This window comes from Terrapene carolina, unplaced genomic scaffold (assembly GCF_002925995.2).
Source record: "Terrapene carolina triunguis isolate 2854851 unplaced genomic scaffold, T_m_triunguis-2.0 Scaffold130, whole genome shotgun sequence".
NCBI classification, from domain to species: Eukaryota; Metazoa; Chordata; order Testudines; family Emydidae; genus Terrapene; species Terrapene triunguis.
The window spans coordinates 39,066,687-39,081,123 of NW_020664481.1; the positions used below are offsets into that span (position 1 = coordinate 39,066,687).

Genomic DNA, 14,437 nt, shown 5'->3' on the forward strand with positions numbered 1-14,437 from the left:
CATGTGCCAGAGCTGGAACAGTTCTGTAGCAGTGTCTGCTGACCCTTATATGCGTCAACCTTGTGCAGCTGAGGCCATGTGGAATGGAGCCACTCCAGTTCCCTCTTACATGACCAGAGTTGGAACCCCCATTGCTCCTGGTTCTTAGCCTTGCTAAGAGAGTTGGCTATCCATTCTTTCTTGTGTATATAGCGGTGGATACTAATTTTTTCTTGTTTTTGTAGTGTGCTAGTGTTCTACATAGATAGGTTTACTTTTGGACTTCTTCCCCCAATGGGAAGATCTCCCCGCCTGGGGATTATGTCCTGACAAGTCAACTTCAAAAACTGCTTCGTGTCATGCTTCTTCTCTGCAAGCGACGAGCACCAGCGGTGTCTTTACTGCCTTGGCAAAGGCCACGTTGTCATCCGTTGCATGATTTGCTTTTCTTTCCTGTCCCGAATGCAAGAAGCCAGGGAACTTTGTCTCTGTAAGTTCCTGATGGAAGAGGCTATGTGCCCACGTGCACAATCAGATCCGGAACCACCAGAGCAGTGCCCGGCACAGTCTATGAGCCCCCCTCTGACTTCTTCTCGGGTGCTGGATCGGCTGGTACTGCTGCAATCTGACAAGCCCCGCCGTGAGCATAAGCACAGACATGGGCCTAAGGCTGGATCCTAGTCTGGGACAGCCTCTAAATGCAGCGTTGACTCCCCAAGCCGGGCCAGGTCAGGCGAGTTGCATGCCGACTTGGCTGCTCCATCTCCCAAGAAGCCCCGGACGGAGCCATGATAGCTGACCCCCCCACACCGTCTTCCATAAGGCAAGGTCCCCTTATGCCTACACCCCAAATTCATCGCTAAGGTGGTGCCCACGTTATACCTCAACCACCTGCCAGTCTTCTATCCCAAACCCCACAACTCCCAACAGAGCCAGGACACTGCACTCTCTCGACGTCCGCCACGCACTGGCCTTCAACCTCCAAGGCATGCGGGCATGCCTCACCCAGACTCTTTGTTGCTGAACGCTGCAAGGGCCAAGCCCTCTCCTCGCAGCGCATCTCCAAATGGCTCTCCTGTTGCATTTACGAATGCTACACTCTTTCCAACATAACTCCACCTCCCGGAGTCACGGCTCACGCCACATGAGCCCAAGCCGCAATGTTGGCCTGCCTCGCGGATGTGCCATGGCAGGACACTTGCCAAGCAGCCATGTGGAACTCCATCCACGCCTTCCCCTCTCACTACACCATTGCTCTGGCATCGGGGGCTGATGCGGCCATTTGTCGTGCTGTTTTGCGGTCTGTGACTTCTCGCGAGTCCTTGTGCCCACCTCCACGCTGATCACTGCTTGCTACTCAACCACGTTTGGAATCCATATAGGGACCATCACGCCAAGAAGAGGAGGAGGTTACTTACCTGTAACTGGAGGGTCTTTTGAGATGTGTGGCCCCTATTTGGATTCCAGTCCCTGCCCTCCATCCCCTCTGCTGCAGACTACATGCTTAGCGGTAAGAGGGCTCGAGAGCGGTGTCAACCCGCACAGCCTCTTATACCCTCGGCTGGGCACACGAGGACGAGGGACGTGAGGGTCAACGGACACTGCTACAGAGTTCCAGCTCCATCACATGGTGCACATGCGCACTCACGTTTGGAATCCAAATAGGGACTACACATCTCGAAGAACCTCCAGATACAGGTAAGTAACCTCCTCTTATTCCCATTTTACAGAAGGGGATACTGAGGCACAGAAAGGTTAAGTGAGGTGCACAAGATCACAATGCAAGAGAAGGGAAAAGAGCACAGAACTTTTGATTACTAGCTCCCCCACCAATGGACCATGCTCCCTCTCATACGATAGGGTTCCTGCTGTTTCACCTGGCTATACAAGAAACAGCATTCCTTTGTTTTATCACTTTCCCCCAGAAAAGAATCTATATTTTATGGCGTGATATTAAAATGTACCAAAGATTTTTCACTGCTAGCTGACTATATCCCCTCCTCCCTGCTTGGTGGAACTCTCACCAACGTCAATCAGAGTCCCACAAGTTCAGATAGAGGAGAAGGGCCCCTCTATGCATTAAGTGTTAATGGCAACACCGTGTGAATTTATTTTCATTTTAATAGTGATACGTCCTTGATTAAAATGTCCTTGGCAGTAGTGGTCTGACAAGGTCAAAAGCAAACAGCACATTCCCATATACTCCCTGAAATGCATCAACAGAAATGTATTCCACAATTAACTTTCTTACCATTTCCATTATGAGGTGTCCACAAACAAAGCACTTGTCTGCTGTTTGTTGAAAGCCCGAATACTGTTCAAATGACAGAAGAGAAAGGATTGTTAGTAATTGCTAATCTCTCTTCCTTTCTTTCTGAAACTATACCTGTCCCACGAATGCTGTGTTGTTTTTTCCATCTGACCTGGGATGAAACAAACCACGCTGCGGTGCGTCAGCTCGAATACTTTTTTCATGGCCTACTTTGAACTGCTCTTAGAAGACACTGATTCAAAGGCTTTCACACTGTACTTTGAACATTTTCAGGTACTCGTCTTAAATAGCTTGAGTTAGTTTTTCCCTCTGATCCAGGCATGTAGTTCCCATTGAGGATAATGGGGATTGTGAGCACAGTTACATGCTTTAAATCGTGATTATAACTCCATTCTGGTTTTGGAAAGATGAAAATTTATTTAAAAAAAGATAAAAATTGGGTAAGGATGTATGAGTGAAATCCTGACTTCATTCAACTCAATGGCAAAACTCCCATTAAGTCCCATAGGGCCAGGATTTCATCTGGTCTTGTTTAGAGACTGAGTGAAGGGGGAACTAAGATGCATATTTGTAAACCAACTTATCAAGGCTATTGAGCCTGACAACTGACCTACCTGACTGACACCCTATAGAATAGAGTTTGCCTGAAGGACTCCAGACATGTAATTTTTAAACTGATATTTGCAGTAGCTGAACTTTATCCTCACCCTCCTCCGCCCAATATAAACAAACAGCTCCATGTGCACTCTTTCCTATCACGGGGAATGGTTGCCCAGTTGTTTACATTTGGTTGCACAGTAAGTTGGACATTTGATTATTTGAACATTTTTGGGTTATAGCAAAGTTCATCTAAAACATGCTGTGGTCTTGGAGCTAGACTTGGAACATGAGGCCAAGGGTAGGATGTCAAAACGTAGATCATGTGCCACAGCCCAGCTCTGTTGGCCTGGAGAGCATAGTGTGTCCTTACGGCCATGGATCTAAAAGAGGCTAAGGCCATGTCTACGCTTACCGGGGATTAAGGTTGCTGCGATCGATGCAGCAAGGGTCGATTTAGCAGGTCTAGTGAAGACCTGCTAAATCAACCGCAGAGCACTCTCCGGAACAAGACGATTAAGGATGGTGTAGACACCGCAGTAAGTTGATCTAAGCTACGTTATTCAAGTAGCTGGAGTAGCGTAACTTAGGTCGACTTACTGCGGTAGTGTGGACAAGGCCTAAGAGCCTGATCCAACCGCCAGTGAAGTTAATGGGAACTGTTTCTTTGATTTCAGTGGTCACTGGATTAGACCCTAAATTAGCAAGATGTCCTCTTTGTTTTATTTTTCCAGATAAGTGGCAAATTGGGGCCACGGTTATAAACAATTATAAACTGAAGTCACTTTCAGATGCCACAATGGACAAATAAGTTATTTATTAAATAATATGCTATTTCAATTCTCACAGCCTTCCTCTTTGTCTGCTTCAATATTTCCTATGTATTGGACAATACAGCACATATAATGATAAAAAACAAAAACAAAAAACCCCCTTAGATTAAGTAAAGCTTTTAAATTATAACAAATGACCATCTCAGATTGTTTAGTATACACCAGTGTCCATAGATTGTTACTCACATATTTCTGAATGTCATTTTGCTGCATTGTGTAATGGAATTAGAGTGAAATTGTCTAGACCATTTGTTCGCCGTCCCGGGCCAATGGGGGCGGCAGGAAGCCACGACAGCACATCCCTCGGCCCGCGCCGCTTCCCGCTGCCCCCATTGGCCCGGGACAGCGAACCCTGGCGAGTGGGGGCCGCGATCGGCCGAACCTGCCGCGTCAGCAGGTAAATAAACTGGCCCGGCCCGCTAGGGTGCTTACCCTGGCGAGCTGCGTGCCGAACGTTGCCGACCCCTGATCTAGACCTAGAGAAATGGTTGGGATCCGCTCCCCACCCTAGTGTCAGCAGCTTTAAGACCAAAATATTTGCTTTCTTATTCTTCTTCCAGCAGACAAAGACACTGCTACTACCCGGGAATCTCTCTGGTTTCACTGTATCTGAATGACCATCTGGCTAGACTGTTTCCTAAGGTTGCGACCTCAGGGGTTGCTGGAAACAGGTGGGGAGGTCCTAGCAGAGCAGACAGCAGAAGATTAACAATAGTATAAACCCAGCTAATTCCAAAATCCTGTCAGAATGAATTTAACAGTACCATCTGGCTGTCATTTGATAAGGAATGCAAAGGAGCATTTACCCAGTTATTGATTAACAGGGACCATATTCCCAAAGAACTGAATGGCTTGTGGTCAGGCTAATGTCATTTATTGCTGTCTGGATTGCTATAAATTACATTATTTGTCAGAAGGCAGGGTTTTGTTGACACACAATCTCTCTTTATATCACTAAACCTATTAAATTAAAACCATAATTCGTTTCTAATGGGGGAATTGTATTTGTAAAAACGCAACAAGAGAATGATTACTCAATTTAAGAAAATGCTACAAAATGGCACAAAGTCCAATCATATTGACAAACTATCTTATGAGCTCAGTGAAATGACCCTCTTTACTACTATATTGTGCTCTTTTCTGATCATAGTATTGATCTGGAAAAGCCTGAAACCTTTTGGTTCAATGAGAGTTAGGATCTGGATTAGTCTCTCCTGGTGGGTTAAATCTATATAGGATGGAGTAGAATGATAGCCTCTCATCTCAGCAGCATTTTTTTCTACAGTATGGTGTATACTGCTATCATTAAATCTGTATTATCCTTTGACAATAAATGGCTTTTGCCAGGTATTCATAACTCAACCCTGCAGTACATATTTTTATTATAAACATGGAGGGCTCAAACATCAGTTCTAGGTTTTAAATTCTAGGAACACAGAGCACAAAATAGACAATACTCTGAAACAGTAAAATACTTGGTGCTTTGCACCTTTCCTCTTTAAAGTGATTTACTAATACGAAACTGCACAACCTTCCTGTCAAGTAATATTTATCCTCATAGTGCAGGTGGGGAAACTGAGGCAGAAAAGTTGTGACTCGCTCAAGACTGAAGAAGGGCAAAAATGGCCTTGCACTTAAGGCATAATTCTAGGGCTCAAAAGAACTAGGTTCAGTTCCTGCAACAAAGCCCAGCATGCTTTTTGATAAGTCTCTCATTCCCACTGGGTGGGATTTTCAAAAGAGCTCTTGGTTGGTCTAACTTGGCTCCTAAGGAAGTCAATAACTTCCATAGGAACCATTAGGTAACCTCAAGTGCTTTTGAAAATCTCATCCTATATTTTAGTTCCCCCATCTGCAAAATGGAGATAACATTTCCTTTCCTCATGTGAGTGTTGGGTGGATAAATGTCTGTAAATCACTCAGACTGTAGTGATGGTGGATCTACAAGAGAGTCACAGGTGGGATTAGAACTCAAGAGTTCCTGGCTCCTATTCCTGGGCTCGGGCTACTCCCCTGTGCCTTTGTTACAGACACCACTGGTTTCAATGCTTTCATTAACATGCAGCCCTGTTTTATTTTACATTTTATGTACCAAGAGTTTATAATTCTGACACTGCACATATTTGGCCATCTTTTAAAAATCACCGAGCCGATTTTGTTTAGCTTTTCTAAACATGCCAGTAACTTTTTCTGTTACTGTTTCTTAAGCAGATAAATATAATTACATACTCATCTAGAACTAGAAATGTACTTGCATGGGCCCATGTACAGTATGTACCCAAGATAAATGAGACACATTCACAAACATTGAGGTGGTTTTTTGTTTTTTTTTTACTAATACCATGAATAACACTGAATAATGTTAAAGTTGTTACACAAGCAGAGGAAAGCTCTGAAATTCAATGGTCAGCCTAAGGCATCCTCCTTCACCCCCACTCTTGTGACTTTAAAGTACAATACTCCTTACCAAAATACAAAGAAAACAAATGGATCCTGGAGATCTAACAATTTACTGTTCTGGGATCTCAATTTTGTCCTAACTTTCCTCCCACATTTAACTCTTTATTCACACCCATCTCTCCGGATGTTGTTATAATCTCTGATTTTCTGTGCAAGAGTCAATACCTTGTTTCAGGATCTTGATAATCTACGCATTATTTATCTCTAGCTTCTCAGGTAGGGTTTTTTGTTGTTGTTGTTGTTGTTTTTTTTAATATATAGACGTTGAGAATTATATTGGAGTTCAAGAGTAAAAGGAAAAGCCTTGGCTAGATGAACTTTCTTTTGTTTGCTGTCTCCCAGCCTTTGATTACCAAACAGGCAGAAATCACTAATGATTTTGCCCAAAAGCCTTTGTTTCAATGGGAGAGGAAAAAGAGGTCACCTTCTGCCCAGATTACTTAGGTCTGTTTTGTGCCCCTCTTCTCCCCCCCCCCCCCACATGATAATCTCAAATTTTAAGGACTCCTCTGTCCAATGTGCAACATATTCTAAAGAAATTAACAATGCTTTTGGAGCATTTAATGAATAATTATGCATGGAGGGTAATCCCACCGAGTACTGAGAGAAATTTCTTCTTTCTGCAATCAGGTCTTGAACCAGCCTCAGCTATCGGATCTTTTAAATCCTGATGCTTGCATCAGGAGTTTCAAGAGAGAACACATTGAGAAATAATAGAAAGAAGGTCCTGAAGCCTTTTCCAGATGTACCTTAAATTAGAGACATGTCATTATGTTGCCTTAGCATGCCTAACCATGCCCAGGAAGTGGATGCTGCTGCTTCTTCCCCCCGTCGTGTGCTTGCGACAAAAATTGCTTTCCCTCGGACAGATGCTTGCAGACCCCTTTGCTTTCTCAATGGAGATTTTAAAAAACTAGTAAAGGTTAGTGGGAAAAGATCAAATAGCTTAGATTTTGGCAGATACTGTGGGTGACCTGGCTGTAGTAATATTAGGAAATTATTAAAAATCACTGATACGGCACTGCAAAAGTTGCTGAATTTGATCCACTCAGCCTAGATTTGAGATTCCCTCTCTTTTACGCTTACAAGGCCTTTGAGAGGGTAGACCAGGAGTTTTTGCCAAGATGCTTCAGGCATTTAATTCTGAAAACTCATTTCTGAATTGGGTGCTATGCTAATGATGTATTCCAACCCCAGGCCGTCTGTAATCCCTCACAGACTCTCTGCTCCTTGGTTTCCCATTAGCAGAGCATCTGTCTTCTCTCTCCTTTATTGTTTGCTCTCTGCGTGGGACCCTTAGTACATGGAATACAACAATGCAAGAAATTCATGGGATCACGTTCGGAGAGGGAAAGAATATAAAATTTTGCTTTATGCAAATGGTCTTTTTTATTTATTTTACACACAATTAAATGAGGTTGTTAAACTGCACTGAACAAAATGGGAACTTCTCAGGCTTTAAGATTTTTGGAGTCTCATGGCAGGTGGCAGGGGTTAAACTGAGGCAGAATGGTCTGGAACCGTGTTCTGCATTTTCCCTGACATACTTTATGTCCTGCTGCCTTGCCCTGTCTTGCTGACAGTTTGGCTCATGTTGCTCCCACACTACGGCACCAGTCCCTCTTCCTGCTTTTTGGCTTCTGCTTTACTCCTTGCTCTACCCAAAGTGCATGGGCAGGGGAAGGAAGGGAGCTGAGCACTAATCAGAGGAATACTGGTTCAAACTGTGCATAGACCTCTGCTGGAAAGCAGGACTCTCCGTGGGAGCAGAATTTTGCCTTAGTGGTTAGGCATCTGGTGACCTCTGAAGACGGCATAACCTGTGCTACATTGGAGGCTTGAGGACCTCCATGTCCCAACACCCACTGAGGCTGTTTTTTGTCTTATACGGTGGAGGCCAAATTATGACTTCTTTCTTAGTTCTATGTGAAGAACATTCCATTGGTGTCAGTGGGAGTTTGCCTGAATAAGGAATGAGAAAAATTCAATGAAGGCCTAAGAATTTGATGCTTCAGTACTCACTAAGGGACAGATTGTGAAGTTCTTACTCATGCTAGGTAGCACCTCACTCCAGATGTAGTACCATTTACTTCAGCTACCCATCATCTCATGATATGTAATTTGTGTAAGAAGTTGTGTATGTCAGAACTCATCTTCCTAAAACAGGGGTGGGCAAACTAGGGCCCGCGGGCCGGATCCGGCCCCTCAGGGCTTTGGATCCGGCCTGCGGGATTGCCCCCCGTGGCGCCGTGGGCCCCGCGCCACTCTGAGAAGTGGCCAGCACAACGTCCCTGCGGCCCCTGGGTGGGGGGCAGAGGGCTCCGTGCGTTGCCCTTGCCTCCAGGCACCGCCCCCCGCAGCTCCCATTGGCAGGGAATGGGGAACCGCGGCCAATGGGAGCTTCAAGGGAGGTACCTGGAGGCGCGGCAAGGGCAGCGCATGCGTAGCGGGCAGCGCTCGCGTAGCCCTCCGCCCCCTATCCCCCAGGGGCCGCAGCGCTTCCTGGAGTGGCGCGGGGCTGGGAACAGGGCAGGCATGCAGGGAGCCTCCCCTGCCCCGGTGTGCGCCGCTGCCACCCCAGAGCCACTTTAGGTAAGCGGTGCCGGGCCGGAGCCCGAACCCCTCCTGCACCGAGCCCCCTCATACACCCTGCACCCCTCCTGCACCCCAACTCCCTGCCCTGAGCCCCCTCCCGCAATCCGCACCCCTCCTTTGCCCCAATCCCTTGCCCTGAGCCCCTTCTTGCACACCGCACCCCCTCCCGCACCCCAAGCCCTTGCCCCGGCCCTGCATACAATTTCCCCACCCAGATGTGGCCCTCGGCCCAAAAAGTTTGCCCATCCCTGTCCTAAAACATTAATGCAATTTCATTCAAAACAGGTGTCAAGAAAGAATTCAATTCAAAACACGCACCAGCTAATACAAACAATTATTTCAGAAGTGGGCAAGCACCACTTTCTCACTAGCATTTTTTCCTGACTCTCAAACAGAAAAAATTAGCGGTGCTCTACTGACCAGTGTTTGGCATGAGTTATACACAACTACGAGAGCTTTATTTCCCTTTTAAGTGCACTTCAGTTACACAAATGTACTTTTGAGTGTCGTATTAAGAACAGGAAAAGATAACCTGGCCTTTTTATCAGCATCTTATCAAGGAAAAGGGTAGTGAAATGATGACTGGCATGCGATCAACTTGATTTTGCAATACATTCTTTGGGACACAGTGCTAGCCAAGGAAGAGCACAGTACGGTTACAAGAACCTTTCCATAATGATGGCACAAAAACAGAATTTCATCTGTCCTCTTTCCTGTCTCTTCTGCAGATTCCTGGAGTTTGATTCTTGGGATCCATCTTTAAATGTTTACAACTTTTTCTACCTTATGAGGCAAGCCATCAGCCTGGTCTGAAATTTCATTCCTAACTGGATGACATACTTTAAAAAAAAAAACAAAAAAAAAAGTCTAATGCTGAGTTACTCAGAAAATGGGGAGTTCCTTTTTTCCTTCATCCACACATTTCCCTAGCTTATTTACAGTACCGGGGTCAATATGTGCATTTACCATTCTTTTCTGGACTTTGGAGATTTTGTTGGACTCTAGCTGTTCTCAAATTTCAAGACTCAGATTTCTTCAGGCCTGCAGCTTGGCAATATTTCACCAATGGCAGCATTCATCATGACCTTTCCCAGTCTACATGCCTATGTTTTTGTATGAACTCTTGTTTAGGGGTTTTCATCTTCAAAAATTTGTCCTCCAGGATTAACTCCTTGGGTAAAATCCTGGCCCCACAGAAGTCAGTGGGAGGTTTGCCGCTGACTTCCACTGAGCCAAGAATTCACCCCTTTTGTCATATATGTAAACGTCTCGCATTGAGATGAACCCAAACAACAGCCAGCTCCACAATGTCCAGAATTTTGCATTAAGATCCAAATCCAAAATTCACAGCGCAAATCAAACTTCCAGATCCAAACACCTCAGAACACTAAGGAATTGTGCAGTTTGGGCCATCTCTAGTTCTGATGAAACACTCTAATGCAAGATATCCTGATGATTAATTTCACCACTGTCAAATCTACTTACAATATAAAACTGGGATCCCACTAGCATCTTGCAAGCTGTTGAGAAAAACTAAAGAAAACTGGGACAATCAGATTTTTTTTTGATAAGTAACTATTTTATCTTGTTTCCTCCCAAATTGATTATGCTAATGTATAATATATCAGTTGTCTTTGTTTTCAGTGGTAACATCAGGGGTCCTAATGATACTTTAACACAAGTGGTTTCTTTTCTTTTTGTTTCTAATATATAATTGTTTGTGTAGAATACAACTAATAGACCAGATCCTATAAGCATTCTCGCTATAGGATGACCACAGGACTTGAGAGCACGTGAAGAATTGAGTCCCCTGTTATAGAACGTTAAGAGATTAGCCGATCCCCTTCCAAGCTTTATTCCCATGTTTTCTTAAAGATGCTAATAAACACCCTTATCTGCCTTATGATTGGAAGGTATATTTTAATAAAAAATTTTTAGGTAGACTGCATTTAAAAATAAATATTACGTTCACATACTTATCTCAACCTTCATTTAGTACACTATTCCCATTAACTAACAAGCTACAGCTTTCACCATTTACCTTTTCAACACGAGTCTATTTTCTGATTGAGAATCTCAGTTAACAGGGATGATGCTCTTTGACTAATGCACTGCTTCCAAAGCTCACATCTCAAGGGAGACCTACAACTATTTATACTCACTGAGATGGAAAATCAAACCTCTGACTCCAGCTGACACCAGCCTCCATTACACTAAGGGCCCCAGCTACCAGGATGGGGCTTCTCTATCTTCCACACTGCCAGGCTTAGCAATAGCATATGCAAAAACTACAAAGAACTATCTTCTTATTAGATCATTACTATTGCAATAGTGCTTAGAGACCCAAATTAGTGTCCGAGCCCCATTATACTAGGTGCTTTAGAAACGTATGATAACATACTCCCTGCCCAGGCTTCGTTTGGTAGGAGGGAGTTATTGAACAGTTTCACATATCTCTGTTTATAAGTATAAGACTCTTGTTAACCAATCCTACAAATGAGAATTCTATTCTATTCTATTCCATATTACATTAAAAACAAAAAACCCTATGGTAAAACAATGCTAATGTTGCTAAGTCATGCACTCAAAGGTTAGGAAGTGCCAGAGGTTCCCTGCACAACTTTAATTTGGCCTCCCTGTGCATAAGCAGTATGATATACTCTTTAATTATAGACCCTTCTGCCCCTCCTCATCTCCTGCTTCTTACCCCCCTTTCCCTCCCCTCCCCCAGCTCCTGCTCCAGTCCCCCTGGCTCCTACCTGTTTCCCCTGCTCTAATCCTTCCCCTGGTCTCCTGCCCCTATTCTTCCTATGACCCAGTTCCTGCCTCCCCAACACTCTATGCCTACCCCTATTCCTACCTTCTCAGGTCCTGCTCTAATCCCTCCATCCCCACAGGCTCCTGCCCCTGTCCCTTCCTCCCCCACCCTTCACTGAAGTCAGGCTACTGCCTTCTCCTCTTCCATGCTGCCTCAGTACCAGTAGGGGGTGCACTGAGAGCAGAGGAGAAAGCGTTCAGTTCCTGTGCCTGGTGCACAGTGGGACCCTGGCAGACGGGAGGCGCACATGGAGGGACATCTCCGCTTAGCCCCTGCACCGTGGGCTGGTGCATTCTCAGTAATTTTATGGGGATGGCGCATTGCAATCTGGACATGGGCTGGGAGGGCCTGGAGCATGCTCCATGCAGATGGAATCTTTGGAACATTTAGCTGCCAAACTCTACTGAGCATCTGCAAACTGACGGGGTTGGTCAAATCTGGTGATTTTATTTTTTAAACGAGGATGGCAAAAGACACTGCATTTTCCCTAATATTTTTCACAGAAATGGCTGAACTGTGTGAGTTGCAACTTATTTTTTTATTATTAGCCTGAGGCAGACACCTGGTATGGAAATTTTCAGTATAAATGGCTAAAGTTTGGCAAAGTTACAAGTAACAGAAAAAAAGACCCTTATAATGGAAAGTGTCAGGTAACCTTAACTATCGGCAGTACTACTTGTGCTGCCTACACAAGTTCTTGTACAGCCCTCAATGCCATAGTATTGAGCACTTTCTACTAGTGTACTAAGCGACGTGACTAACATCTGTCATGTGTGGCTCATTTTCTCTCGCATTCCCTCTCTAGGGGGAAATTCTCTTGTCTCAGCCTCCACAAGATCCCCCGCCCCTCTCAATACTACTACCTCAGTAGAGAGAAGGGAAAAAACCCTATCTAAAAGAATGACAAAGAAGATAATAGATCGCAGACTTTGGTGACATTTTCTAAATCTTTTTGCCAAGAACAACAACAATTTATTTAAAATTACTTTATGGGATATTTAAACATTGAAGGGGAAAGACAAATTGGCCACGATTAAAAATTACTGAACTATTTTTCCTTTCCCCCCTGATTATACAGCAATTTATCAATAAAATGGAACAAGTAATGCCTGACTGGGATTATTTATTATAGTGGAAGGCATTTATTTTTACTCACTCCACCAAGAACAGTGTCCCTGTTATGGCTAGTTAGCCATGTGTGTTCTACGAGCTTTCAGGGGAGGATTAAACTGTCATTTGTTTTATCTCCTTTCACGAAGTAACTATCATAACAGGAGTGAGGCAAGAGCTACATGCTGCTAGATTTGCTACCTTAAAGAGAGGGTAGGGGGCACTGGCATCTCCCCTGAAACCAAAGGAAATCTATATAATTTTTTTTTATGTTTATGTTCAATAGTGCCCTGCATTAAGTGCTCCCACTGGAAATTAGTTATCTCAAGAATATACTTATACAGAAGTAGAATCCAGGTTTAAACTTTTATAGCGATGGCATAGTTCAGCGTCTGCAGCGGAGAGCTGGAACCGGGATGTCAAATTCAAAAACAGAGCGAGCCATGCATCTATTGTGAGGCCTTGGCTTGCCAGCCCTAGTCTTTAACATATTCATCCATAACACTGGGTACAAGCAGGGCCTTTACTTGCTACAGCATCACTACTGCCACAGCATCAGTCATTCTAGTGCAGGGCTTCTTCGCTTGTGGGGCGCAAACCAAAATTGGGTCACCAGAATATTTCATGCTGATGACGGGCTGACCAGGCCAAATTTGAGTGAGTAGCGCTGCTCCCACCCCCAGTGCCGCTCACACAAATTCGGCACAAGGGGTCCCCTGTCAGGAGAGCAGGGCCAAACCTGAGCAGTGCTGCAACTTTGGAGATTGCCCTGATAGTCCCACAGGACTGGAACTGCAGGAGCCGCTGCTGTGGGGTGAGAGCAGGGTGGACTCTGAAACCCCCTCTAGGTCTCCCATCTACTCACTGGAGGCAGGACCTGATCTCCCCCAGGACCTCCTACTCTGGGGCAGCACCTTCTTATGTACTCGGTTGTGAAAGGCGCTCATCGTTCCCAAATGGGTCCTGAGCCCAAAAAGGTTGAGAGCCGCTGCTCTAGTACCCCTTTGTCCCACTCCACCCTCTCTGCCTTATCTGCAACTCCACCAATAGCACTAAAGACTTGCAGTACTCCCTCCCCACAGGTGAAGACAGAGAGAATCTATGCCCTCAATAAGAGAAAACAGGTGGAGAACTGAGAAGAATGTACCTGCCCATAGTTTTGCTGGGTGTATCTATGTCCAGTGAGGTGGCAAAGTTTGCAGATGATACTAAACTGCTCAAAATAGTTAAAACCAAAGCAGACTGTGAAGAACTTCAAAAAGATCTCACAAAACTAAGTGATTGGGCAACAAAATGGCAAAAGAAATGTAAGGTGGATAAATGTAAAGTAATGCCCATTGGAAAAAATAACCCCAACTACACATACAATATGATGGGGGCTAATTTAGCTACAACTAATCAGGAAAGAGATCTTGGAGTTATTGTGGATAGTTCTCTGAAGACATCCACGCAGTGTGCAGCGGCAGTCAAAAAAGCAAACAGGATGTTAGGAATCATTACAAAAGGGATGGAGAATATCTTATTGCCCTTATATAAATCCATGGTACGCCCACATCTTGAATACTGCGTACAGATGTGGTCTCCTCATCTCAAAAAAGATATACTGGCATTAGAAAAGGTTCAGAGAAGGGCAACTAAAATGATTAGGGGTTTGGAATGGGTCCCATATGAGGAGAGATTAAAGAGGCTAGGACTTTTCAGCTTGGAAAAGAGGAGACTAAGATGTGATAGAGGTATGTAAAATCATGAGTGGTGTGGAGAAAGTGAATACGG

General features: G+C 44.6%; 1 protein-coding gene across 3 annotated transcripts in view; it reads right to left on the reverse strand.

The window, feature by feature from the left end:
* Positions 1-14,437, reverse strand: part of WTIP (WT1 interacting protein) — a 118,996-nt gene that overhangs the window by 15,181 nt on the left and 89,378 nt on the right. For all 3 annotated transcript variants that reach the window (XR_003899836.1, XM_026652728.2, XM_026652729.1), the window contains one exon: positions 2,231-2,293. Coding sequence is in view for 2 of the 3 variants with exons in the window: in XM_026652728.2 (XP_026508513.1) it covers positions 2,231-2,293 (63 nt within the window). In the remaining variant the exon portion in view is untranslated. The remainder of the gene's footprint in view (positions 1-2,230; positions 2,294-14,437) is intronic.